This window comes from Parasteatoda tepidariorum, chromosome 2 (genome assembly GCF_982258835.1).
Source record: "Parasteatoda tepidariorum strain Cologne lab strain chromosome 2, Ptep-v5.0, whole genome shotgun sequence".
In the NCBI taxonomy this organism is placed as follows: domain Eukaryota; kingdom Metazoa; phylum Arthropoda; class Arachnida; order Araneae; family Theridiidae; genus Parasteatoda; species Parasteatoda tepidariorum.
In genome coordinates this window covers 83,053,768-83,081,235 of record NC_141756.1, presented here as the reverse complement: position 1 = coordinate 83,081,235, position 27,468 = coordinate 83,053,768, and the positions used below count along the sequence as shown (strand labels likewise).

The 27,468-nt window shown below is 31.2% G+C and overlaps 2 protein-coding genes across 2 annotated transcripts in view; one reads left to right on the top strand and one right to left on the bottom strand.

Moving 5' to 3' along the window:
* Positions 1-3,160: 3,160 nt before the first annotated feature.
* LOC122269649 (uncharacterized) overlaps positions 3,161-27,468 on the bottom strand; it is a 31,303-nt gene continuing 6,995 nt past the window's right edge. Inside the window, exons 4-15 of the mRNA XM_087157634.1 lie at positions 21,694-21,857; positions 20,901-20,981; positions 18,624-18,699; positions 16,857-16,890; positions 15,689-15,746; positions 12,184-12,223; positions 10,944-11,107; positions 8,557-8,655; positions 8,052-8,162; positions 6,888-6,984; positions 5,811-5,912; positions 3,161-3,349 (exon numbers count right to left, since the gene is read on the bottom strand). Coding sequence (XP_087013760.1) covers positions 3,326-3,349; positions 5,811-5,912; positions 6,888-6,984; positions 8,052-8,162; positions 8,557-8,655; positions 10,944-11,107; positions 12,184-12,223; positions 15,689-15,746; positions 16,857-16,890; positions 18,624-18,699; positions 20,901-20,981; positions 21,694-21,857 — 1,050 coding nt within the window. The 3' untranslated portion in view covers positions 3,161-3,325. The remainder of the gene's footprint in view (positions 3,350-5,810; positions 5,913-6,887; positions 6,985-8,051; positions 8,163-8,556; positions 8,656-10,943; positions 11,108-12,183; positions 12,224-15,688; positions 15,747-16,856; positions 16,891-18,623; positions 18,700-20,900; positions 20,982-21,693; positions 21,858-27,468) is intronic.
* Positions 20,453-27,468, top strand: part of LOC107441659 (5' exonuclease Apollo) — a 69,184-nt gene continuing 62,168 nt past the window's right edge. Inside the window, exon 1 of the mRNA XM_071177761.2 lies at positions 20,453-20,471. The gene's annotated coding sequence lies outside the window, so the exon portion shown is untranslated. The remainder of the gene's footprint in view (positions 20,472-27,468) is intronic.

The following is a 27,468-nucleotide window of genomic DNA, read 5'->3' as shown; positions in this document are numbered from 1 at the left end:
AACTCATTATACACTTAAAACAAAGTGTTAAAAATATTTTTTTTTTTAAAAAAAGAAACTTTTTTTAACAAATCAATATTTGCTTGTACTATTATGCGTAAATAATTACGGAATTATTAAGTTCGATCGTAATGTTCAAATTCTTAATGAAGAAGTAAACACAAGTTTTGTTATATTTTCTAAAAATGATCACGCAAATAACAAAAGATTTCTTAGTTTAAAAATAAAAAAATAAATAAAAGTGAAATTTATCAATATATTTACCTAACAGCATAGGAACAAAATTTAAAAAATAAGTTCGTTAAAAAATTATTTGTATGCTTAAAACAAAAGAGCTAAATAAATTTTAGAAAAAAAAATGCTTCTTAAACACTATTTTTATTATTATTTCATGTAAATAATTAAATTAAATTAAATAATGACCGAATTATGAACGAAAAACAAAGTAAGGCAAAGTTTCTTAATTAAATTCTTAAAAATAAAAACAAAAGAATTGTGACATTCGGTAATATATTTAGCTAATTAACTAATAATATAAAACGAAAATTAAAAAAAAATTATGATTTTACTCTCTAATAAAACGAAGTAGTAATTGATAAAATAAAAAAAAAGAAATGAATAAAATTCGCAAACTTTTCAAATTCTTTTGAACAAATAAAGTTTATTGACTTATGTCCAAAAAATAAGTTTTGTTTTAACTTTATTTCTAAAAATAAAAACAACTCAAGATTTATAAATTTAAAATCAGTAATAGAAGCCCATTAAATTATTAGAAGTTTTATCCGAAAGGTTTTTAATAAATTAAAAGAAAGTAAAAAAATAACCTAACAAATTTATTTACTTTGTAATTTAATTCCTTATGGGTGCCTTAAATTAGATTTCCGATAATTTTCACATTTAAAAATATAAAAAAAGTTTTGTCAGAAAATAAATAAAAAACTTACCTAATTAATGAAGAAACTTTTCTTTATAAATTCTTTTCAATAATAGATTGCGTTCAGAACAAGGTTACGACGGCGATCACGAAGTTAATCCCATTGAAAATAATCTACAAGAAACGATTTCAAATCGCGAAGTTGCGAAAACGAACATGTGATATAACGATATAAGGTCTCAAAAGTGATTCTGATTCTACCGCTGATCAGTCAAGGCCGTCTCAACATAACGAAACAATATCGTCTTCCACAGCGCGAGTTGGCATCGGAACGTAAGAGAAAGTCCTTGCGTGTATCGCTATATCGTTATATCGTCTTCTTCACTCGACGGCTTAAATCAGATTTCTGATGCATCGCTTGGAATGAAAGTCGCTGTATCGGTTTGCCGATATAGGCGTTAAATCGATATGTCGCGATATATCGATTTATAGCCCAGTCCTACTTCTAACAAAAATTTTCGGAAGGATTCACCTTAGGAAAAAACGTTGGAAGTAGATGGCCACATCCTAAGTTGAACAAAGGTTTTATGAGCACAAGAAGGCTTATTTTCATGTTTTGTAGAATTTTCAAAGGCTCGTTATACAAAATTATAGTTTTTATTTAGATGTAAAGTAATTCTTTAAAATTTTCTTTTTAAAAAACGTGCCGTCTAATCGTCTAGATCTAATCAAGGGCCGTCTAAAATTCTTTTTTGAAAAGAATTTTAGACGGCCCTCTTCCTGGCCCTTAGAATGAGTGCCCCTCTCCTTCCTCTCCTCCTTTGAGTACAGCCTTTACTTCACCATATGTAAGTTACATGTATAATTTTTTTGAATTGTCTTATAAAGTAGAAATATCTGTTACTTTTTCACTGAAATTCTAGCATTTCTAAATTTCCCATAGACATGTTCTACCCAATTTGATATGTAATTTGACATGTTCTACCCAGTTAAATTTTTTTTCCAACTAAAAAAATTATTTTTAAAGGAAAGTCGGAAATCTAGGACTTTTTATGAATGATATATTGTATAGAACTAAAATTGAAGAATGAATATCTTTTTAAAATCAGGAATCTAGTCGTCGAATAGTTTAACTCCAATAGGACCTTCGAATCTTAGCTACAAAGTATTACTATTACATTTTTCCCTACAGACTCACGAATATATATATATATATATATATATATATATATATATATATATATATATATATATATATATATATATATATATATATATAAATGTGTGCCTGAAAATTGGAGTGTTTTCGTCTTTCCTTGTTTTTAATATCTCTTTGCAACCTATTCAAATCAGTATAGGTTGCAATGGTAAGGTTGATTTTGTGATTTCATTTTTTAAAAGTATGCATAATGGGATAACACTAATGACAGAAGAATTTTGATATTATATATGGTTTCTTTTTATTGATGTCTGCATTGTTTGAAATAGTTTTATATGTTACATTAGATACCTTTTTGACTATATAGCTATTCAAATCTTCCTTTATTCTGTTTATGGCTCCACTTCTGTTGCCATAAACAGAATAAGTACTTATTTAAAGAAAGTAAACTGTGTGCTAGATTTGATTTGTCTTCTAGTGATTCTCTTTTTTTTCAGCTACCTTCATTTCTATGGTAGCAAGGTATATGGTTTCAACAATACAATGTTGTAGTTTTAACAGTATTGTTCACTTATAATGAATATTAAGAGTTTCTTTAGGTTTCAGGCAACATGACTTTTATAATAAATGACAGACTGAACGTCCAGGGTGTAGGGATGGTACATGGAGGTGATAGTTTAGGCTGTGATCACAGGAAATAGCGTCATTTGGTAATCTGTCGACAGGTCTTAAACATTTTCTGTAAAATTAATTTTATTTGTGACTTTGACCTGTCTGATATTGTTGAGTAAATTAAATTATGTCAGTTTAGTGTTTTGCAGCATAGACACTTCTAGCTTGTGAACTATTAACCCCTTAACTTGTGCGCTCGAGTTAATTCGAGCATGCTAAACAGGCCAAACTGTGCACACTCGAGATAATTCGAGCTGCGTTGTATTTTATGCTGTTATAATTTTTCACACTTGAATATAATCGAGAATTGAAAATATGCATTGACACAATGTTCTAAAGTGTGTTTTATTACATTAAAAAAATTTATTTTATTGGGCCGGTTTTTTTCTAAAAAATCTGTTCGTTAAGGGGTTGAACTGTATATTCCTTTAATATAAATAGATAAAAAAAATAACAAGAGAAATATGATTTATTCACATTATTTAAAAAAATTGTGTAATTTAATTGAAATTTTTTTGTTGAACCAGTCGAATATGGGAAATTTTTCTCTACCCCTCTCACATGTTCTATGTCTCAAAATAAATAAGTATTTTGGATTGACAGGAATTTTCTTTTAGAATTCAGCTTCCTATATGCTTCTTTTCCTGAAAAAAAAAATGAATGTATAAATGAGTGTAAAAACTTAATTAGAATTTTGAGTTATTAAAGGGAAAATATGTGTAAAGTGGTCTGTGGTTACCTCAATTTTCTTTCATTTTTAATGTTTTCCATACGATGTGACAAAGCTAAACAGTCGCCATGTTGGAATTGCCTGTGCCTTTTGGAGTCGATCGATACATTTTTCTATATTAAGTTATAATTTATTATTTTTTTGCTTGTCTTAGTGATACCACTTACTGTTTTTCATTTTATAACCGTCGTTGAACAGCAGACCCAATTTAGGGTTTACGGAATTTGAATCAACTAGCCATTGCCGGGATTCGAACTCGGTTCACCTCATTGTAAGGTGAGTGCTGTATTGCCTGAGCTACTATGGCTCTACCACTTATTGTTTCGCTGTTTGAACAAAATATGAGTTCCTTCAAGTTGAAGTTGTCTTTTAAGTTTTACGAAGCTAAATCGTGTGTTAAATGCTAGGGCACATTTTTTGTGATAGCTTTAAGGAGATCAAAGTGGTCATGTTGAGCTACAATATAGGCCTATTCAAACCATCACTTCCTAAAACTGAAAGCCTCCGCATCTCATTACACAAGTAGGTTGCTGAGGCTAATTAATAAAGTGAATCAGTGCAAAAGCAGTCTTTCATGAAATTTTTAGTCTCTATGAATATGCAACTAATTTTTAATATTTAGTGGCCGCCAAGGAAATGTAAAAAGAGGACGATTATTTATTCCCTAACGAAATAGCTTTTATGATCTATGTTTGTCTTTAGATTTTCTTGTTTTTTCTTCTCCGCTATCATTTAAAAGTTGGCTAAAGCGCAAATAAGCTCGTTTTTTTAAGTCGCTGAGCAACCTACTTGCAAAGCGAAGTGTGGAGGTTTTCAGTTCTAGAAGATGATGCTCAAACTAAGAAAGCAATGGAGTATGGATTGTACTGATTTTTTATACTGATAGCGCTTAAAAAAAAAAAAAAAAATGGTGAATTCGAGTGCGAATTTTTCAAGCACACCCCATAATTTATTGTACTATTAATAAAGAATCTTTCTTTTTTAGAAAAAGTGAGTTCAGGTAAGCAACCATGAAGCTTCAAATGTTGGTATAAAATATCAAAATGCAAACAAATCAAGTCCGGTTTACGTTGAGGGGAATTAACGAAATTCGGGCTCCTAAAATTTTCTTCCTCAACCTCACTGGTTACACGAAGCTATCCTCTGAAGCAACTAGATTTGATCTATGTTACCACCACTTGTTTTGGGCCTCCAGCTTAAGTCCCAAGAGTTAAATACTCATTTGTAGTAGGCCTATTCCCATTAACAGCAAATATAATAGATAAGATTTCTCTAAAATAAGCATGGTTTCTTAATATGGAATAGTATTTCTTACTAGCCGTAGTGTGGTATCGCATATAGGAACTAAACATGTTATTCATCCATGTCTTAGAGACATTTTAATGAGAAAAAAAGGAACCTTTTTATTCTCAGAGACCTTTTTATTCCGGACACAGATCAACAGGAGTGTTTAAGAGCGTGGAAATAGCATTTGATTGCGTTTTTCTAGCTTCTTCATGTAAAATTGCTCTCTTTATTGAATGAACTGAAAATCGGCAAAGTGATGTCCATTTGCCTAGATCACTTAGAACATTTGTTTAAGTTAAAATTTTTTATATATACCTAGCCACCGAGACCTCAAAGTCTGGTACTTAGCTTTATAATGATTTTGTAGAGTGTTTTAAAAAAAGGAAGTACGAAAGCTGTAGTTTAGTTGTCAAATTTGGGTTGAATATTGAAAAAAAAAAACGCATTTTTGCAGTGTCCGTTTTCTTAAACTACATTTTTGAGCTGTATCTATTTTCTTGTGTCCATTTTGAGCTGTGTCCAGGTTAAAAAGATCACTGACGATATAAAACATTACAGAATATTCACTCGCATTTAGCTTAAAATAATCCGTTGCTCTGAACTTGAAAAACTATGATAACAATAATGGAAATTTTTTATATACTATCCATGTTCGCACTAAAGCTTTGCTTCTAACTGTTGTCTTCACACAATCTACATACATACTTTAGACTGTTTTTGTTTGAACTTACCATCTTCGACTAAAGTTGGCACTATCGTATATTAGGGAACTATCCCATGTAAGACACCTTACCAATATTGAGTCCCACCATGAGAACGGGTATATTGTTCTAAACTAAGTAGCTTTCTTTCTTTATCGTGAAAAAAAAAAGAAAATAGATTTCTAAGAAATGAAGGAAAAGCAATTTGATAAAAACTAAGAAATTACAATTAAGGTGTTGGGGTTGAGATTTGTTAATTCCTCAATTTATATTTTATTACCCGTCTACTGCTATAATGCATGTAATAAAGTGATAAAGTATTTTTTTAAAAATTGTATTCTAAATATTTGATGCATTTTATTTTGATGTATATATAATTTTAGATACCTTCTTAGATCGAATCAAATTTTTCTTCCTTTCGAAAGCCCGTTGAGCCCTCAAAGCTTCTTCAACTTTTCTTTCACTCAACTTTTTTTCGGCGTCTAACATCTGGAAAGCAAAAATTAATATTTTCAATATTATTTATAAATGAATACAACATACATGATTCGATGTTCAATTGTCTATTTTCGAAATCTGGTAAAATTACGATTAAAAAAAAATCAAGGGTCCTCTGTTTGCACTATTTAAGGTAAAATTTTTATTTTCAGTTTCCGCGGCCATTGGGTAAAGTTAAAAAAAATTAGAGGGAGAGTTTTTATAGTCTTAACACCAGTCTAAAATGTGTAAAACATTTTGTCTTTTAAGACCCCTCAAGTACCGCAGAGGACTGATCGTTAAGACACAGTTCCCAGCAGATCACCGAAGTCAAGCATCACTGGCTGCGGTCAGTGTGCGGGTGGGTGACCACTTGGATCAGTCTGCGTAGGGACCGAGGGTGTGCGGTATTGGTCCTCGTTAAACTGTTCTACCTTAAAGTGCTCGACTTCGCGTGCAGGTCGTCGAACTACCGAAGCGGGGGTGTCATCCCCTCTGCAGAGGATCAAAATTGTGATGGCATGTCTTCGGATCATTCTCAGGGATGTTTCCCATACCGTCGCCAATAGCCCATTGTGCTGGTCTAGTGCGACGTAAATGAACAACAACAAGACACCTCAACTTTTAAGTTTAGGTGTGATTAAAAAATATTATTTAAAATTGTTACAATACCTTTTAGTATACTAATCTATTACTGAAAATTTCCATAGTAGACTAATCGTACCGCATGGTTTCCAATAGATCACCAAAGTCAAGCATCACTGGCTGCGGTCAGTGAGCGGGTGGGTGATCAGTCTGCGAAGAGATCGAGGATCCTCGTTAAACTGTTCTACTATAAAGTATTCCTGTTGAACAGCAAATCGGAATAGCTTTTTTGTGGTCGAATAATTTGAGTTATGAATAATTGGTTCAAAAAATTCATTTCTTACGGAACATAATAAAACTATCAATGGTTATTAATAATTATTAAATAGTTAAAACTTTTACCTTCAACAATTCCTTCACTTTTTTCTTTGGAAAAACATCAAGCTCCTTAAATAAATTATCCAGAGAATCCTCTATGGCTACTTTCATCAACGCAATGCTAAATATTAAGGTGAAAATAAAAAGATCATTATTTGCTGAATTAGGAAGGCAGAACGATTTGTTCGTACCACGTTTGTCTACAAATACCATAATTTAAGATTGGTCTTATTTAATATTTTCCTTCTAAGTTGCTGATGGTTATTTCAATTTATTGTGAACTGAAACTATGAAAAACATATTGCGGTCTCTGTGAAGGTTTATTTCTTTATTCATTTTAGTGATTTTGTAAATTTTATTCTTTAAAATTTCATTAATTCATTTAATATTTTTTTTTTATCAGTTACCTTTTGTGATTGGCTTGATTTTCAAAAATAAAATTGTAATGTTTTTGATGACTTCAATTTAATTAGACTCATCTAGAATAAAGCGAGTTAAATCTTCATTTTAATAGAAAATTTTATTCCTGTTATTTAATTTATGTATATTTGTACATTTGCTTTCGGAAATTAATTTCGAAAAGTTATTTTTCTGTTTGAATTCAAAACTTAGTTTTAACAAAAATAAATTGAATAGAAATATAGATTTTTTTTTAATCTTTATTTCTCCTGTAAGTTTTCTAACTAAAATGTTTTACAAAATTTTTTTTTATAAACTTAATAAAAATTAGCTATATATTAAGAATTTTTTAAAAGGAATATGTTTATATAACCGTAATAAGAATCGGTGAAACAAGTAAACAAATGTAACCGGAATAAAAATCGGTAGAAGGTATACATTTAGCAGAAAATTTTTCCTGGTCGGAGCATGAAGATACGGCGATAAAACACCAAAAGTGTCTATTCACTTTCCTCCGATTCTTAGTTTCTCTTTTGCTTCGTTTTTTCCCCCTTCTACCTCTAAATCGTTGAAATAAACTCTACCGGTATTGCTTGTCTCTCACTTTATACATGCCAACTAGTAATAAAAGACTTATACCGAGCATGGAGAACTAATCGCTCCGGTAATTACACTTGAAGTGCAATTAGCCACTGCCATAAAAATATGATAAATGCTATAAACTTGCATAGTCAACATTCTATTACGAACATACAATGAAACAATGTGCAAAAGGTATGTGTTTCTTACTCCATGTATTGTACTTCACTGTTTGTGCGAAGTTTATATATCTCAGTTATTTTCTTCAGTTCATTTTCTCTGTTCAATTTCGTCCCATCAGGATCTTCGTTCAATAAATGACTAAAAATAAATGAAAAAATAATAAAAAAAAATATATAAAAAGCAGTATCAAAGTTATTACATAGCATTAACACGCAAAGTTAAGTTACTTAGTTGAGAAGTTCATATTATTAAAAATGAGATATAAGAAAATTTTACGGCAAACTGAGTTATCGCTAATAAAAATTCACTTAAAATACTGGCAGGAACAAGAATAGCTGTTAAATACCATCAAAATGATAAGCCGTTTTATAGCTTAAATTTGAATGAAGCTACTAATTTTAAAATAATAATTTGAAAATATATTACAAATTATGAAAAATCTTCCTATGATTGTGTGGTAATTAAAAGTGCAATTATTGCCCTTTTCTATGTTTTATAGAGGGAAAGATAAAAAAAATATTTGAAGATATACTTTATTTGATTCTCAAGCTTGTCATTTTTTTCTTTTGCCTTTTCAAGATCTTTTTCTACTCTTGAAATCTTCATATTCCATTCATCTATCTCGTCCTTCCTAAAAAAATTCAGATTATTTTCTCTTCTTAAATTGGCTGTTGACACTAAATTTAGTAGACATTTTGTTTGTACGTTGAGAAGAGTTGGTGGTAAATTGCATTTTAACCAGTTATGTGCGGAACTTAATCTTACAAAGCTTCCACAGAGTGCGGAATTTAAAAACCAAGCAATGACATACATACGCTTCGAACAAAAAGCAAATCATCCTATTATAAATTTTACAAAAAACTTACTATCAAGATATTTTTAAACAGCTCTAACAAATGTATAGAATTGTTTTTTTGCCCCAAGATAAAGTAAATAGTGATAAAAAGTTTATAATTAAAAAACAGTAAGAGATAACAAAAACTAGCTATGAATTGAATGGTTTTGGCAGTAGTTTTTTTTCTTCCTTTCCTTCTTACTTTAAGCTCTGTTTCATATGATTAAAAAATCAAAACAGTTAGAGTTTTTGGATTGAATGCTACGGATACTAGAATTCAATTTTACTTAATGATATATTTTTAATTTTATAACGGTCGTTGAACAGCCCACCCAATTTTTGGGTTTATGTCTACTAGTGTTCAACTCCGTATCCTTGTACTTTGCAACCCAATCCAGAAGACAAGGGAACTCCTGAATCAAGTATTGGGAGAAATTTTGTCTTCGTGGAGGTCTTTTTAGATGAAATTAACCCACGTTTGCGTTACATGAAGAGGAAGACCACGAAAGCCTCACACGGTTAGCCTGACGCCAAAGGGACTTTAACTCATGATCCGTCTACCACTGCTGATATTTCCCGTCAGCACTGTGGTCGGTGCAAACCGGATGGGGATCCGTTTCGACTAGCCATCGCAGGGATTCGAACCCGGTTCTCCTCATTGGAAGGCGAACGTTGTATCCCCTGAGCTATCGCGGCTCACACGTATTCAATTCAAGAATATCTAGGATTCATTATTATTTACTTTACTGATTTAATGTTTGTTTCCTACATATGTTGCGGTTCATAAATTTTTAAGGGCGAGTTGGATTTAAAGAAAAAAACTTGACGGGATATATATTTTTTTTCCTACAGCATATTTTCAAAGATTTATAATGAAATGAGTTATTTCTTTGTTTTGGTCTTAATATTATGGAACAGTATACTCGCCAATACATTTATTAGACCGTCACCTCCAGAGATAGCGGCAAGCAAAGCAAAGCTCAGTAGCTCAGCCACTAAGGTCTTTGAACTGTGAAACACAGTGTCAAGAAATAGGTATTCTTCTCCCTTCTTCACGAAAGTTGGTTTTACTCATTTGGTCACAATAATGTCGATATTTTTCGGTATTTATTGTGTGACGTAACGATATATTTCTGTACATTGTGTTTTCATATTAATTGTTTATCCATATTTTTTGCCTGCTGATACTTTATTTTATAACCGACGTTTAACAGCCGACTCAATTCTGAGCTTACGACTATTAAAGTTCAACTCCATAGACATAGACTTGAATCAACCCATGTGACAAGGGAACTCCTAGATTAAACATTGGGATAAACTAGCCTTCGTTGAGGACGTTTTGACGGAACTAACCCGCATTTGTGTTACCTGGAGAGGAAAACTACGAAAACCTTCCTCAGTTATTCGAACGGCAAGGGTATGTACCCATGATCCGTCAACCACTGGGGATATTTCCCGTCAGCACTGTGATCGGTGCTATCCGGGAGCAGAATTCCTACAGCTCGCTGGGATTCGAGCCTGGATCAACTCACTGGAATGCGAGCGCTCTATCCCCTGAGCCACCGTGGATCGCGTCGTGTCGACATTTATCGTATTCATGATACATCATGAGGATATATTTTTAGCATCGTTATCGTTATAATGAAAAATATCGATATTTAGCTTATATATTATGCTTTATTGTGTATCGTCCAAGTCAAGCGGGGTGGTACAGCATTACGTTATGGTTCAGCATATCAATATTACTGACATAGATGACAAGCTTTTCACGCTATGGTGAAACGTTGGTGAAGCATAGTCCAACATTATAAAGTTTGCAACAAAATTGATTGATATTAGTGTAAAATTTGATTTCATTTTTAAACAGCGTACTTTCATTTTTGATTTTACCATCTCACAATTCTAAATTATTTGCAGGTCCTGCCTTAAGTATTTTTCTGTTTAAAACATTAATGTATTTAGTTTATATCAGGCATTTTCATCTAGGCTCCATGTACAAATTAAGTGTTTTGTATATCTATTGAGTTTATTTTTTTGAATACAGTTTGGTATCAAAAAAATTTGAAATTAAGTTGCCAGATTACATTTTTTGTGAGGACTCCGTCTTCATATTTATGATGCTGGATGGCAGATTAGAGAAATAGTTATTGCGCACGTGGTTATTACGCACAAGAGAGAAATTACTGTGCTTGAAATGTTCCAAGAATCTTAATACATCTTCAGAGTTGACATCCTTCTGTATTGGTTCCTAAAACAGTAAAATTATAATAGGAGTCCAATTATTGAATTTTATAAATACTTTAAAACATAAGTTTTCAAGAAAATTTGATTTTTTAAATTATTTATTTCTGTTGTTGTTCGTAGTAAATCGCGTTAAAATTCTTCCGTCTTAATCCTAGTATGCATTACGTATACTAGGTTTGGCGGCATTGGCAATGTCAGGGAAGGCGATAATGTTCCAATCTGTAGCAGTAGATTTGGTGACACATAAATTTTTTTAAAATTACTTGAGTTTTAGTTTGCTTTTTAGTGCCACTGCCCGTTATACATTTGCCCGGTATACCCTACAGTGATGTTGTTTTTAAGGTTAAGTGCCACTGCTCGGTTTATCAACAGCTTGGCGATAAGTGTCATTATAGAGTTGGAACTACTTTTCAAAACCGCGCCAAGATTGCAAAGTATTACAAGATTGCAATATTTTACCATTCAAGATTCGCCAAGATTGCAATATTTTATCATTCTTTCCTCAGACTCTCCTCAACAACTACTCAACGCTAGTTTTTAATTCTTATGGAAGGAAGAATTTGAAACATGAAAAACCGAGCCTGTAGCTAATAAAATGTACGAAGCAATAGCAAAATGGCAAATAAAAATAAAATGGGAATCGTTATTTGTAGGAAGTGAGCTTCGGATTTTTATTTTAATATTTATTCACATTAAGCCTTATTTGAGAAGTGATAAACGGCGAGTAATCTAAACTATTAACCTTAAATTGCAACTTGGTTATTTTTGTCGGAGTATTGTTTTTTTTTTTTTTTTGTAACTTTAAAAAATAATGGTTGTTCTATTGTATGTTGCAAAGGCAACTTGTTAAATAAAATGATAAAAATGTTTTAATAATTTACTCTGAATTATTGTTTACTTTTGAATTGATTTTAGATAACATGACCAATGTATTCACGTTTACTATATTTTAATGACATGCTTCAGCTTATAATACAACATATTATATTATTGAAACGTTAAAACTTGCAGCAAATTATAAACTTTTTAAGGAATTTTAAAGTTGGGATTGAATTAATATTTAAGTTGCATTTTACTTACAATTAGTATTCTATCATCTAAAATGTCTTCTAACACATTTCTAAAAAAAGAAAAGATGAAAAAATATTTTACTGTTTTGAATAATGAGAAAGATATGAGATCCATATTAAAATAAGAAAAATGCTGAATTTTAAGCACAAAATAAAAAAAAATATGTATAAAATATAAAAATTCTGTGAAGGCTTTTAAAAAAAGTTAATGCTTGAGACTGGGTTAATTTAAAGTTATTAATTCATTAAATTGAAAATTTTAAAGTTACTTTTTTCTTTTTATCGCATAAATTGTCGATTATAGCAAATAAAAAAAAAATATGTTAACCGACATGTTTTGTCTCATTAAGTCAAAATATCTTTGATTTTTCAAACAACAAGAGTTTCAGATTTGAAAACAAGATTTTTAGATCTGACAAGGTAATTATCTAACTGATGGACTTTATATCTATATTTTTTTACATTATTCAAATTCGTAATATAAATGATGGAATAGTGCAAGATTTTTTGAAATTTTTTAATTAGTTAAAATAACATATATTTTAAGAAAACAATGATATTTTTCGGCGAAAAAAATACTAATTTAAAATGTTTAGAAAAATTCAAAAAAATGTGTTAAGTAGTTCGAAAGTGAAGATTTGAGGCTTGATTAAAAAAAACTAATATTTCGATTTTATACTCAGCTCTAAATTTTATTTCGTTTTTTTTTTAAAAATATCACGAGCATTTTTTTCAAAGAAACATTTTTAAACATTGTAAAACAGGAGAAGTGACAGAGACCGGGCTGGGTATCATGCAGCACATACTCATCTTTAATTGCGTTTTACAGAAAATTTATTTTTCACTTAGACATAGAAGACGTTTTATAATATACAATAGTTATTTTATTTTATAACCGTTGTTGAACAGCCGACCCAATGTGCAACTCCGTAGCCTTGTAATTTTGAACCCAATCCAGAAGACAAGGGAACTCCTGGATCAATTATTGGGAGAAATTTGTCTTCGTGAAGAACTTTATGATAGAACTTACCCGCATTTGCGTTACACGGAGAGGAAAACCTCCCACTGTTAGTCTGACGAAAAAGAGACTCTAACCCATGATCCGTCTACCTCTGGGGATATTTTACATCAGCACCGTGGTTTGTGCGAGCTATGTGTGGAGTTCGTATTTACCAGCCATCGCTCGGATTCAAAGCCGGTTCACCTCATTGGAAGGCGAATGCTCTGTCCCCTGAGCCACCACGACTCACACAATGGGTTATTGACAATGGTCTGAGAAGTATCTCTGAGGATGATCCCAAGACACGCCATCAGAATTTTGTTCCTCTGCAGAGGGGATGGCTCTCCCAAGCGCGAGGACTATCGCACGAAGTCGAGCACTTTACGGTAGAATTGTTAAACGAGGACTGAAAACAGCATATCTTCGGTTCATCGATTAAAGTGGTCACCCACCCACTCACTGACCACAGTCAATGATGCTTGGTTTGGCCGTGGACTGATCGTGAGGATACGGTTCCCAATAGAACACCGAAGTCGAGGATCAATGGCTGCTGTCAGTAAGCGGGTGGATGACTACTTTGATCAGTCTGCGTAAAGGCCTGGTTTCTTAGGACAGGACGCCGTCAGCTGGAAATCAGTGCTAACCTCTGATTGGTCCATTTGTGAGTTTGATAGTATACGTCATCGAACGCTCATCTTGAACTACAATTGCCGTCCAACTCAACTGCAGTTGGATTACAACGTGACGTTAACCACAGAAGCAATGGCGGACAACATCCAACAGCACATTGAAATCATCCAAGATTTTGATTTTGACATTAAACATTGCTTCTTCATTTAACATAGCACTCTTCATTTAGCTCAGCTATAATGTGTTTTTTCTTGGACAAAGTCATTATTTGTTCTCTAAAACGCTGGTCGACAAAAACAAAATCAATGCAAATTCAAGATAAATATTTGTTTACGTTATTTAACGCATGCGCAATGAGAGATAATGTCTGCGTTGAACCGACTGCTCACGCTGAGCTAACAAAAAAGTATTTTTTTTGGCGTCAGCTCTACGTCAACTTTCCGCTGACGCCCAGATAAGGCGCTAGTTCTAAGAAACCAGGCCTTGAGCTAACAAACCAGTGTTTTGTTGGCGTCAGCGGAACGTTGACGTCCCGCTGACGCCCAGATAAGGCGCTTGTCCTAAGAAACCAGACCTTAAGGAAAAAGGGGCACGCTCATTAAACTGTATGTAAGGTGTTCGACTCCGCGTACACGTCCTTGAGCTACTGAAATGGAAGAGCCATCACCTCTGCGGAGGAACATAATTGTAATGGCATGTCTTCGGATCATCCTCAGTGATGTTTCCCTGACCGTCACCGATAACCTATTGTGCAGCTAGTGCAGCTTAAATAAAGTACTACCTACCCACCAATGATGCTAGATTTCGGCGATCAATTGGGAATATTATCTTTCTATTAGTCCACTGTGAGACTCTCCAGTGGTGAATCTAGGGGCGACTGTAACCGAGTGACCTTCTGTCCGAACTACCTGAAGTCTGAAGCCTGTTAGAATATTTGTTTATATATTGATTTATTTCCTATTCAATTGATAGCTTTTTAAAATTTTCAGGATTCCCTTTTTTTCAAAAGCTTTTCAGTCATAGTCATTTTGTTTGATGTCGTTTTTGTCTTAACTAAATTTTACTTCGCTTCAAATTTCGAAAACTTAAAACTTTTGTGTGGTGTTCCCTCGTGTGAAAACTCTTGTATAAATTTCGTTATGTTGTAGAAAAATTTCCTCAGATTTCACAGAAATTCGGGTGCATTGTTTTTCATATAACTTTGAATAATAAAAATAACGGTAGAATGAAGATTAAAAAAGAAATTGAATATACGTGTAAAATAGAAAAAAAAAACCCGAGTAATTATAGGGCAATTATTGGATGTGTGAAACCTATATATTTTTTTTTACATATGGTGAACTTTTTGTAGAGTAAAACAAAATTGCTGCTTTTTAAAAGTAGTGAGTATCGAAAGGTTTGCTTGGAATAATGAAATGAACAATAAGTTAAAGCTTCAAGGTTCCAAAAAATATTTGTCAATGGAAAAAAAAATTAGAAAAAAATATTTTTAAACTGACTATTTGCGTTAAATAGCAGTCTAGAGCCTAAAGACTATTCCTTAAGTAATAGTAAAACTAAAGATTAAAAAAAAAAATTCCTGTATTTCATATAATAAAAAAGTTATATCATCTTATAACAGCTAATTAGAAGTTTAGTTGAAATAAACTTTGAAATTTAATTTTGAAACATCTAATATTTCTGAATTTAAATATTGCTTAAATATAATCTGTTTTTGCATAAATATATTAGTGGGCTTTTGGAAGTCTTAATTTGGAACTTTGTCACTTTAGTTGTAAAGGCAAAAAAGGAAAAAAAAATCATGAACATATAACTACTAGTTGTGGTGGCTCAGTAAGCATACAATTGAAATTTTTTAGTTAATAACTACAAATATATATCTTACTTTTGTATCGAGACAAAATCTTCATCAGCAAATTTCGGGCCGAAACTTCTTAAAAATTCTATTTAACAAACAAAAAAATATAGTTAAGAAAAAATAAGTTAAGAAATATGTTAGAATGAATAATAATTATGAATAAATTTCTTACTGCTAAGAAACTTTAATACCTCGTTAAGAGGCTTTTTATAAACCTGAAAAATCTTGCTCTTTTTTTCACTCAAACTAAATAGTTTAAAGCAGACAAAAAGTGTTAAATCATTATGAATTATTCGATGAAAGTTTGTAAATGAAAATTTATGCAATGAGACAGTAAATAATAAGTTTAAAGTTATAATTATACATTACACTGAGTGTTTTGCAATCACTGCTCTTAATATATTTTTTCTGAATGAAGTTAGCAAAGTATGTACTACATTAAGGATCGCCTTGCGATAAAAAAAAATCGTTATCGAAATATGTACGTCGAATCACTAGTGCGTGTAGAAGAAAAACGTTAAAACCAATTTGATTGCCCGCTGAAACTTGGGTTTCTTAAACGCTTTTCATCTCCTTGCTCGCTTGTACTGTTGTCAAATAGTTCTTGATATCTTTAATCAGCTTCATCTTCCACTGCAGTGACTCATTAGAATTCTATAGCGCTTTCTCCTGATTTAAAGATTAAATTTTTCAACATAATTTTTGACGAGGCTTTTAAAATAAATGTAAAATGTAAGTATTAACTTTTTAAAAATATACATAAAAGGGATCATTATAAAAAGGGGCAATTTTCCTCTCCTTTTGAGGCTAGTTTTAGCCTTTTTTTAAAAAAAAATACTGAAGAGCTCGAAAGAGAGAAATTTATGCATTGAGACAGAGAATTAATGATCTATCAGAATTAATTTCCTTAAGATTTGCGTGGGTGCCTACCTCTTTTTTCCTTGAAAGTACTATTCGTTTTTTATTTTCGTTTTGCTTACAAGATAAGTTTAAGATTTATAGTTCGCACATTATATTTTAAAGTTTAGAAAAAAAATCTTATGATCATCGATGAAATTTATATGCATTCCAACACGCATAAAATAAAGTTTTGTGCATATTGTGCTAAACTAAAAAGTATAGGAGTGGTGCGTATTTTATCTATGTATTTATATGGAAAGTAAAGAGAAGAATGTTAAAACAAAGCTTGACTTACGTTTTGGAAGCACTCTTTCTATCTCTCCGTAATCCTGTGAAATAAAATGACATTATTTACAGTACAGAACAATTATTTAGAAAAAAATGTCGAATATTGAGAAAATGTTTTTGTAAAATAATCCAGAGTTAATAAGTTATTATAAATAAGGTGCCACGCAGTAAAAATTGTATCTTATGTAAATTGTTATTGATAGCCATTTAATAATAAAAAAACCTAAATAGATCATAACTTAAGTTTTTTTCTCTTATATTGCAAATATGATTAAAGTTTATCTCTTTCAAATTTCTCGTTTTGTTGAATACTGCAAACTTTAGGATTGAAAATGTTTACCATTTTCATTTTAATTAAATGCTCAGCATAACAAAATAATAATAATAATATTTTAAAATCCAGGTTTTTCAAGGAGACTAAATGGGAGAAAATAATTTAATTTTTGTCCCACCTAAAATGAAAAATGTGGGATGTATACTTGAAAAACAATAAAGTGGGATAGGGAGATTTTAGGTGGTAACAGAAGTTTATTAAAATGCATTTTTCGCTTAGAAAAAAACAAACTATTTTAACATTTTTAGTCCACCTGAAAAATGTAATTTTGAAAATTTCTGTTTTATTATTTTTATCTTTTTAGTTTAGTGTCTGTTTGTTTTTGTCGTAAAGCGGTCAAAACTTCGATTGCCAATAACGCTAAATTACGATTTTGATTTTAAGAAAGCAATTATAACTTGTATGTTCATCAGTCATTGAACACCAGTTTAAATTTGAGTACTCTAACTAGTAGGGAAGGGGTCAAAATTTTGATTGACAATAACTTCTGCTGACAATATTGTGGGAAAAATTCTGCCAGTAGGGGTCAAGAAAAGATTGAAACATCTATTATCCTATCTTCAGGATATATTTGTGCACTCTGGCTAGTCAGAAAGTGGTCGAAATTTTGTCAGAGATTTCATTTTTTTTGACAATAATTTCTACATGTATAGATCAGAATACTATCTGAACATATATTCTCATCAGATCTGACTCAGTACGGACTTGAGTGCCTTCTTTGTCGTCAGTGAGAGGTCAAAATTTTGAATGAAATATTTCACCCCAACACTGACGAGAGTAAAATTAAAAAATGTGGCGAAAAGAGACTTTTTGAATTTTTTTTATTCGCCTTTGAATTCTCAGCTGTTTTTATATTGTTATGCCTGATATGGTCGACTTCTTATAATTAATAAGATAACTACTGGGTAATTTAAAAAAATCACGTATAGACTTGGAAGGGAAGTGGGGCACATCATAAGGATTAATAATTGCTTGGGAAATATCGTACGCTGCTAGGGGTGCTTCTCTATTATGAACTGTTTCTATGTGTGTCTTCGAACAGATACTTTTAGTTATCTTAATTTTAATGTTTTATAATAAATATTGTCAAAAATTGCCTTTGAATTGGTTCAATAATTTAATTTCAATAATTTAATTTTGATTTGCTGATTAACTTAACTAGCTCGCCAAATACTTAAATTACGTTACGTTTCAGAGGTAATTAGAATGCAATTTTCCGCAATAAATATAAGGAAACCTTAAGATTAATATAATGTAGATAAATAAAAGTACCTCCACACGTAGAAACAGTTCATAACAGGAAAGCATCCCTAGCGGCGTACTTTGACATTTCCGATCATGGGTTCCTATGTAATTTTTATTTCTTATGATGTGCCCTACCTTCTCATCAAGTTAGTACTATGATTTTAGAGTCGCCCTATATATTCACCAATGATTTACCTCAGAAGCTACTTCTCCGAGAAAAGCGTAGCACATCAAGCATTCTAATAGTTGTTGCTCCAGTTCTCGAAGCTCACTAATTGATAAAAATTCATAACAGTATAAATGATAAAAATTTAACAAACTAGTAGATTATCTTATTAATATGATATATAATAAAATACTTACTGTTTTTATATTGTACAATACGTCAATGTTCTATCAAACTGGTATTTTCTGTTCGAATAAATTTTTTGTTGTTGTAATTTTAATAAAAATTTCAATTTTGGTAAAGATGGTTGTTTCTTAATTTATGAACTACATAATATAAATAATGTAAATAATACAAATAATATAAATGTAGTATAAATGAGCTATATATTCAGTTTATTAAATTTTTTAACAAAAAATTTGTTAAAGCCCGTTTTTAAATTTTACACAACTCATAAAATCCGCGGTATAAAAATTAGAAGAAAACAACATTATTTTAGTAATTTTATTTCATTAAAAAAACAAGAATTCAAAATTAAAAATCGAATGTACGAATTCTACAAATTACAGGTATGTTAATTTTAGTGTTTTATCTGCTATACCAATATATTCCATAATTATATGAGTTTCAAAGTCAGGAAATTTGGCAAGCCGATCGAAATGTAATGAAGTTTGTGAGTGTTCATAAAATAAGTCGCATATTCTTTCAGTCCAATGAACATTTCAGTTGCCATTCTTGAAAAATAGAAATTGAAAACAGCATACTCATCATAACGATATTGATTAAAAGACCACATCCGATCACCCAGAATGCTTCAATAAAAGTACCAGTCTATTTTACTCGGTACCTGAGTGAGCGGAACCCATTCATAAGAAGAAAAACACCTCCAAATATCATAGATCTAGCTTAGGCTAAATAATAATTTTAATAATTTCACTAGATATGATTAGTCCCGCAGTGGTCTGATTGTAAGACATGATTCTCAGTAGATCACGGAATTCAATCATAACTGGCAACGGTCAGAGAGTGGGTGACCACTTTGATCAGTCTGCATAGGACCGAGGGTGTGCGGTACCTCGGTCCTTCACAGGCTGATCGCTCTTCGTTAGGCTGTTCTACGGTAAAATGCTTGATTTCGCACACAAGTCGTCAGGTTAACAATGCTGGGAAGCCATTCCAATCATAGGATTAAAAATGTGATAACATGCCTCTGTATCAGCCTCAGGATTATTCCCCAGACTGTCGCTTATTGGCCAATGTGCAGTTCTAATGTGACGTAAATAAATTAATACTACTGGCGTGATTTATATTTCACCCAGTGAATTTATAAATGCCGTAATAAAAACGCGAGGAAAAAATGGTTTATTTTGAATAACGTTCATCTATTTCATGCTTACTAGCATAAATAAAATAAAATAAATAAAATAAAATAAAATAAAATAAAATAAAGAAATATTGAATCTTTCTTATTGCAGAATCGTTTGAAGTTCCAGGATCAACTAAATGCGCCATGCTTTAGCCAATTCGTAGTATGTCAACTATTCGAATCACGGTATCTAATGTTTTATTTTCGTTCTACCCGAATGCCGTATCTTCAAGTTAGCTTTTTCTCTCCACATTTTAAAGGTCTGAAATCAGAGGTATCCAAATTATAAAAAAGTCTTTTCGGGTGTCGTATTACTTAATATACAGTCTCATTATACTACTTATAAATAAATTTAAAGTCTGCACTTCGAATCTTTAAAATCGCGTCATATTACGTAAGAAATCCTATCATTATCTAAGAGTTATTTAGTATGCAACTTTTTCATCTTGTGAACTTCTTCAAAACATCGATTCTCAGGCGAAGATATGGGTTAAACTGTGTTCTGAAAGTGGTAAGTAGAATCGAATCAAATGATTCTAATTTGTTTAAATTTAACATCTCAATAAAAAGATATGAATTAATCCAAAAGTAATAAAATTCGAACATCTTTGAATTACAATTTTCAATAAAATCATTCAAATAACTTAAATTAATCGTTTGATTCGAATAAGTTTAATGATTAAGTGTTTTTTCTTGAAATTACTGCTGGTAAATGAATCGTATGTCTATACCAATCATTGCTCTATTTTCTGTTAGAATTAAACGCTGATTCAGTCTTGTTCTTAGAAATGTTCTAATTGCATTTTAATTTATTAATTTTAAAATGCAATGGGAGGATTTTGACAAGCTTGAGTGAGCTAATTAGTTAAATTTGAATTGCTGGTGATTCGTTTAGCTCAAATATAGTAATTTGTATAAATTTAAACCATTTTTTATTTACCTTTGTAGAACAAACAATTTATCTTCCATATCATTCAGTTGTTCCAGTTTCTTATAATTACTTTTAGCCAAATCAACTACCCTAAAATATAAATCGTAGAATAACTAACGTATAGTGATAGTTACGTTACAATTCGTTAGCCAAAAACACAAAGCAAATTCCCAGCACACCATTTAATCGTTTAAAAAAATTATTGATTCTAAACAATTTCATGTACAGGGTGTTCTGTTACGAAAACCTTTAATATATAATTTTCGAATTATTGTCAAAATTAAAGTAAAAAATGTACGCAGTAGGAGCTCTAATTTAATATTTAAGCCTAAATATACAGTAACCCTATCGAAATCTGTCCAATTACTAGAAAGGTATGAAAAAAAAATCAAAGCCTGTTTAATTGCCTAACAAAATTTGGAAGAGTATCTGATATATGATTTTCAACTTCTCTTTGTTTCATAATGGCAATCAAATTTTTCCCCCGCAGTTTTCAGTCCAGCGCTCCGCAGTTGTAATTTCTTAGATCGTTATAGTGTTATATCGTTGTGATTCCTAATGTGCTGATTTTATTTTAGTTTAGCTTAAAATAGGAATTTAAAATTATGCATCAATACAGGTCATTTGGAACACCTTGTAATGCATTATATCGTAAGCAAACGCAGCTCGTGTATTCTAGAATTAAGATTTTAAAATATTCCTTTCTTTTAATTGGTAATTTTAACTTTTTATGGGGTAGAAACTGTGCCAAATTAAAAAAAAATATATATAATTGAAAAAGCTTTAAAATGACAAAAACTACTTTTGAAAACTGGCAGAGGCGGCTTCGTAGTTACTCTGTATGTAATCGAAAAAATTTGAAATATCGTCGCTTAGCTTTTTTGCGTCCTGAGTTAGTTCGGTGTTCATGTCTTGAATTTGTTTCTTCATCTTCTGTATCACTCTTTGTCTTACCAGTGAAGAATGCTGAAACAAAAAAACAGAATGAAAACGATTTGTATTGTTGGGCATTTTTTTAATTTCTAAATTTCTCCTTAAAATCTAACCTTAATATTTTTTTAAAAACATTTTTAAAGGATTCCGAAATACATCAGTAAACATTCAGTAGGTCACAAAATTACAATTCAGCTTAGCTATAGTGAATATTAATTACTATAAGCTGTAACACTTTGGTAACTCAAAGCGTCATGGAAGTAGGTCACAAAATTACAATTCAGCTTAGCTATAGAGAATATTAATTACTATAAGCTGTGACACTTTGGTAACTCAAAGCGTCATGGAAATAGGTCTAAAAATTACAATTCAGCTTAGCTATAGTGAATATTAATTACTATAAGCTGTGACACTTTGGTAACTCAAAGCGTCATGGAAGTAGGTCACAAAATTACAATTCAGATTAGCTATAGTGAATATTAATTACTATAAGCAGTGACACTTTGGTAACTCAAAGCGTCATGGAAGTAGGTCACAAAATTACAATTCAGCTTAGCTATAGTGAATATTAATTACTATAAGCTGTGACACTTTGGTAACTCAAAGCGTCATGGAAGTAGGTCACAAAATTACAATTCAGCTTAGCTATAGTGAATATTAATTACTATAAGCTGTGACACTTTGGTAACTTAAAGCGTCATGGAAGTAGGTGACAAAATTCTAATTCAGCTTAGTTACAGTGAATATTAATTACTATAAGCTGTGACACTTTGGTAACTTAAAGCGTCATGGAAGTAGGTCACAAAATTACAATTCAGCTTAGCTATAGTGAATATTAATTACTATAAGCTGTGACACTTTGGTAACTCAAAGCGTCATGGAAGTAGGTCACAAAATTACAATTCAGCTTAGCTATAGTGAATATTAATTACTATAAGCTGTGACACTTTGGTAACTTATAGCGTCATGGAAGTAGGTGACAAAATTCTAATTCAGCTTAGTTACAGTGAATAGTAATTACTATAAGCCATGAAACTTTGGTAACTCAAAGCGTCATAGAAGGCCAAAATTACTAGAAGCCATCAAAAAATTCGACTAATCTAAAATTGAATAAAATATTTCTTCTTCTTTCTGTTGTCTTTTTCTCAATGAGTTAATGTTTAACATGGACACTTAAACTTTTAAAAATCCTTATTCTTTATTCAGTTAAAATCTAAGAAAAGTTCGAAACTCTCAGAGGGTAAATTTACAAATTTACATAGAATGTTTTACTGTAAGGCTATCAAATAGCTATGGAACAGAAAACGAAATAAAACACTTATTCGAAACACATGTAATTTAACACACTTAAATGTTTCCAATGACACACTTTTTACCTCTTTCTCTCCTGGTGTCACATTTCCGAAATAAGAATAAGAACAAACATCTATTCTATCAGCGTACCACAATGAAAGAAAAATATCGCTATAATTGCATTATCTCAATGGCACCATTCATCGAAAAATAGGGAACTTTTCTCTCTAAGTTGTTCGTTTTCTTTCTATTTCTGTACTGTTTATTACAGTAAAATTAGACTTTTTCTTTGAAAAAATTAATATTAGTTTTTTTTTCGTTATAAAAAGCTTTGTTATGTTCTTATAAATGATAACTGAAAACTTTCCATCCCTCCTCTATACGGTTTTTTGAGGAAAATAGGGGTGATATGAGGTGAACAACTGAATACGATTGTTCTAATAGTTTACAAGTTATAAGGGATTTATGTACAAAAAGTTTAATTTTGTTTGTTCGCTTCAGACATTACAATCTAAACATGTGAAGTATTGCTTCCTATGAGCTTTTTCACGTTGTATTGAATGATACTAAACACAAATCAATGGAATAAATAGTTCAAAATGTCAAGACTTTTTATGTATAAAAATTACTTCTTTTGACTCGTACTTATGTACACAACTCACATTGCTATCTAGGAATTATCTGAATAAGTAAGGCATATTTTCCGATGTAATTTGTTTGCCTCAATTGAATGATTCGAAACAGGAAGCGATAAGTAGTTAAGATTTTATAAGGGTTTTGTGTACTTGTTGCACTTATTAACACATCGGGCATTGCTATATTGACAAGTGAGGTATTGTTTTCTATACTGAAAGAAAACACAAATAATTAAGATCAAAAGGATAAAACTTCTTTGAAAAAAACGCGCTAAGAAGCAGCAGAAATTTCAGAAAAAAGTATCAATACAAAACAAATGAAATAAAATAAAAATATGACCACCGAAGCCGACGTCTTCAGGGGGTACCGGCCCCGGTAGCCATTAAAAACAAAACCATTTCTATTTGAGGGAGAAGCAAAAGCTTAAAATATCTCCCTCAGTACCCCGATGGTTTTGTATAGAGGTCCAGGAAAAACAAGATACATTCAAAAGAATAAACAAATTACGAAAAGAAAATCAATAAAAATCATCAGAAAATTAAAAACTCACAGTCACAGGTCAAGAATCAACTTCAAAAGCAAGTGGAGGAAAAGAAAACACTAAAAACTGAAAAACAACGCCCCCTATAATAATGCGCAGTAGAAGTTTAAAAATGAAATGAAAAAGGTCAGGAGAAGGAGATACGTAGATAAATTAATAGAATGCTTAACTGGGGCTGCTCAGTTAAGACTAGAATTGCGCCCTGTTAAAAGAAAAAATATATAAAAACTTAAAAACCATCAATCATTTTTTTAATTAAAAAATTAACATTACAAAAATTAAAAGGAAAATCATTTTTACTCAAATTATTTAAAAAATTATCCACAGCTTCCCGAAAACTTTCAACATTATTACAAATTTTCTTGATCCTAACTAATTGCGAAAAAACAAGATTTTTGAATATTTTACTACACAAATTAGTTTTAAAGTTGCAGAAAAAAATAACATTAAAATTAAAGGCTTTTCTTTTATCAAACACACCAATTTTAATAAAATTGTTAACAATATCAATTTTAAAATCTAAATATTCAATATTAAAGCAATTTTCATTAGTTTTTTTCAGGACCAAATCACCAGGATAAATAGTATAAATAAAATTATAATCGTCACAATTAAACAAAATCAAATCATCAATGTATCGTAAAGCATTAAGTACTTTATGTTCAAGAAATTTAGCCTCGAAAAAGTGCAAAAAAATGTTGGCAAAAGCCCCAGAAAAGGAATTACCTTGTGGAATTCCAATAATTTGTTTATAAAAATCTAAACCATTAAAAAGAACATTCTCAAAAAGATTAAACTTGCATAAATCTAACCAGTTAAACCTATCAATTTTTTCATCAAATAAATACTTGTCATAAATACCTTCACAAATCTCAATAATTTTTTCATGTGGTATGCTGGTATACAAATTTTCAAAATCAAAAGTGTTAATGCTGGAAATATCATTACTTTTAATAAAATCCAAAACTTCAACATTACTTTCAATAATAATATTTTCCTCTTTTTTAATTTTAAGCAAAATAATTTTTAAAAAACAAAAATGCCTTTTACTAATATCAGAATTATAACTATTAGTACCACATGCTATAAACCTAAATTTAATCGGATTTTTATGAAATTTAACTATTGGAAATAAATATGGAAATGTAATCCTATTTAATTTAAATTTTAATTTTTTACTAAATGCAATAATTCTTTTTTCAATAACTTTTTTATCTTCTTTTAACTTTAAATAGGTATTATTTGCATTATATTCCCCAATAATCAATTTTTTAAAAAAATATTTACACATAATACAGAAATTATTTGAAGCTTTATCTACAACAGTAACAATGAATTTATCCTTAAGATTTTTAATTTTTCTAGATAAATCATAATCAATAAAAGTACCTTTAGGAAATGAACTAAAACTGGTATTAAATAAATTAAATTTAACCCTTTCAATAATTTTAGCTTTCCACTCAGAAAAACCTTCAACAGGCCAATGATATTTTCTGGAAATTTTTGCAATAAAAAAATCTAGATCTTTTTTAATGGATAAAATAAAATCTTCTTTTTTCATCCTAACTCTGGTTCTAAATTTTGAACCCTTACTTAAAATGCTAATTAGATCCTGATCACCCACAATTTCCAAATTTCCGGTAATAACATGTCCATAATCATTATCAATAAATTTTGAAAAACCCACCTCATTACAATAACAATCAGATTTAGAAATACAATTAAGATTTCGACTTAAAAAATTATAATTACACACCTTTTTCCTAAGTGTAGAAGAATATTTAAAAGCAGCAGTAACCCTAATTTGTTCTAAAGGAAAGAAATCAGAAAGACCATGAATAATCTGTGGTAACTTAGCATTTTCAAAATTCTTATCATGAAAATTAATCGTACAAAAAACTCTTTCGACTTTAGAAACATTATTAAAAAGCAAATCAGTTTTATCAGTTTCTCGCTTAATAGTATGAAACAAAGCATGAATCAAAACAGCCAATATTTTAAAAGTTTAAATGGTTTTTTTCGTACTACTTTTAAATTGTACTTATTAGGAAAAAGCAGCTCTTTACAACTTCAAAACCATTAACCCCATCTGCTCGAACTTTATATAATTTAATTCACTATAAAAATTTCACCAGTATTTCATATGCACAGATAGTGCAATGATAGCAATGTGAAGTGTATATATAGTTTAAGCACGTGTCAAAAGAACTACTTTTTATACATAGAAAAACTTTTACAAATTTTAAATTATTCGTTGTTTTGACTTGTCTAGTCTCATTCAACTTACCATGAAAAATTACACTGGTGAGCAAAACTTAAGCAACAAGTGGTTTTACGGCCACAGCTCCCCAACAAAGTATAAGATAGCCATGAAATTGCAGTATAATATGCACGTAATTCAGTAGAAAGATTATTTGTATGCAAATTTTAGAAATAAAACGTCGTAGGTGATGTAAGTGTACGTAAACCTTGTGGGTCGGCGCGCGCAGGTCAAAGCTGGGATAAAAGTATGAAGAGCACAGTAGTTAAAGACATTCGCTGCAAGTGCAAGTGATTTTTTTTGTGAAACATGTCTTCAAGAAATCATTTAGACGACTTTACTCGAGGAAGAATGATTGGAAAGCTTGAGGAGGGGCGTAGTGTGACCAGTGTCGCCGAAGAGTTCGGGATCAACAAAAGTGTTGCTTCTTGTGCTTGGAATGCATTTAAAACTACTGGTACAGCTGTTCGGAAGGTTGGTGGTGGCTGTCCGAGGAAAACAACACCAAGAGATGACCGTTACATTGTCCTCCAGGCGAAAAGAAACCGTTTTCTGTCAGCCAGCGCCATATCTCAGCAACTGTGCGCAGCCACAGGACGACAAGTATCAAGATTCACAGTGGCCAGACGCCTCCACAAAGGTGGCTTATTTGCTAGACGTCCTGAACGCTGCATACCTTTAAAAGTTAGCCATCGGCGGCACCGTTTAGAGTGGTGCAGAGAACACGAAACCTGGACTCCTCATCGATGGAGTCGCGTCCTCTTCACAGATGAGAGTCATTTTAGTGCTACGAGCGATTCTCAACGTCAGTTGATCTGGAGAGAGGTTGGAGCTCGATTTCATCCCAATAACATCGCGGAAAGAGATCGTTACGGTGGTCCTGGAGTTGTCGTCTGGGGTGGCATTATGTTGAA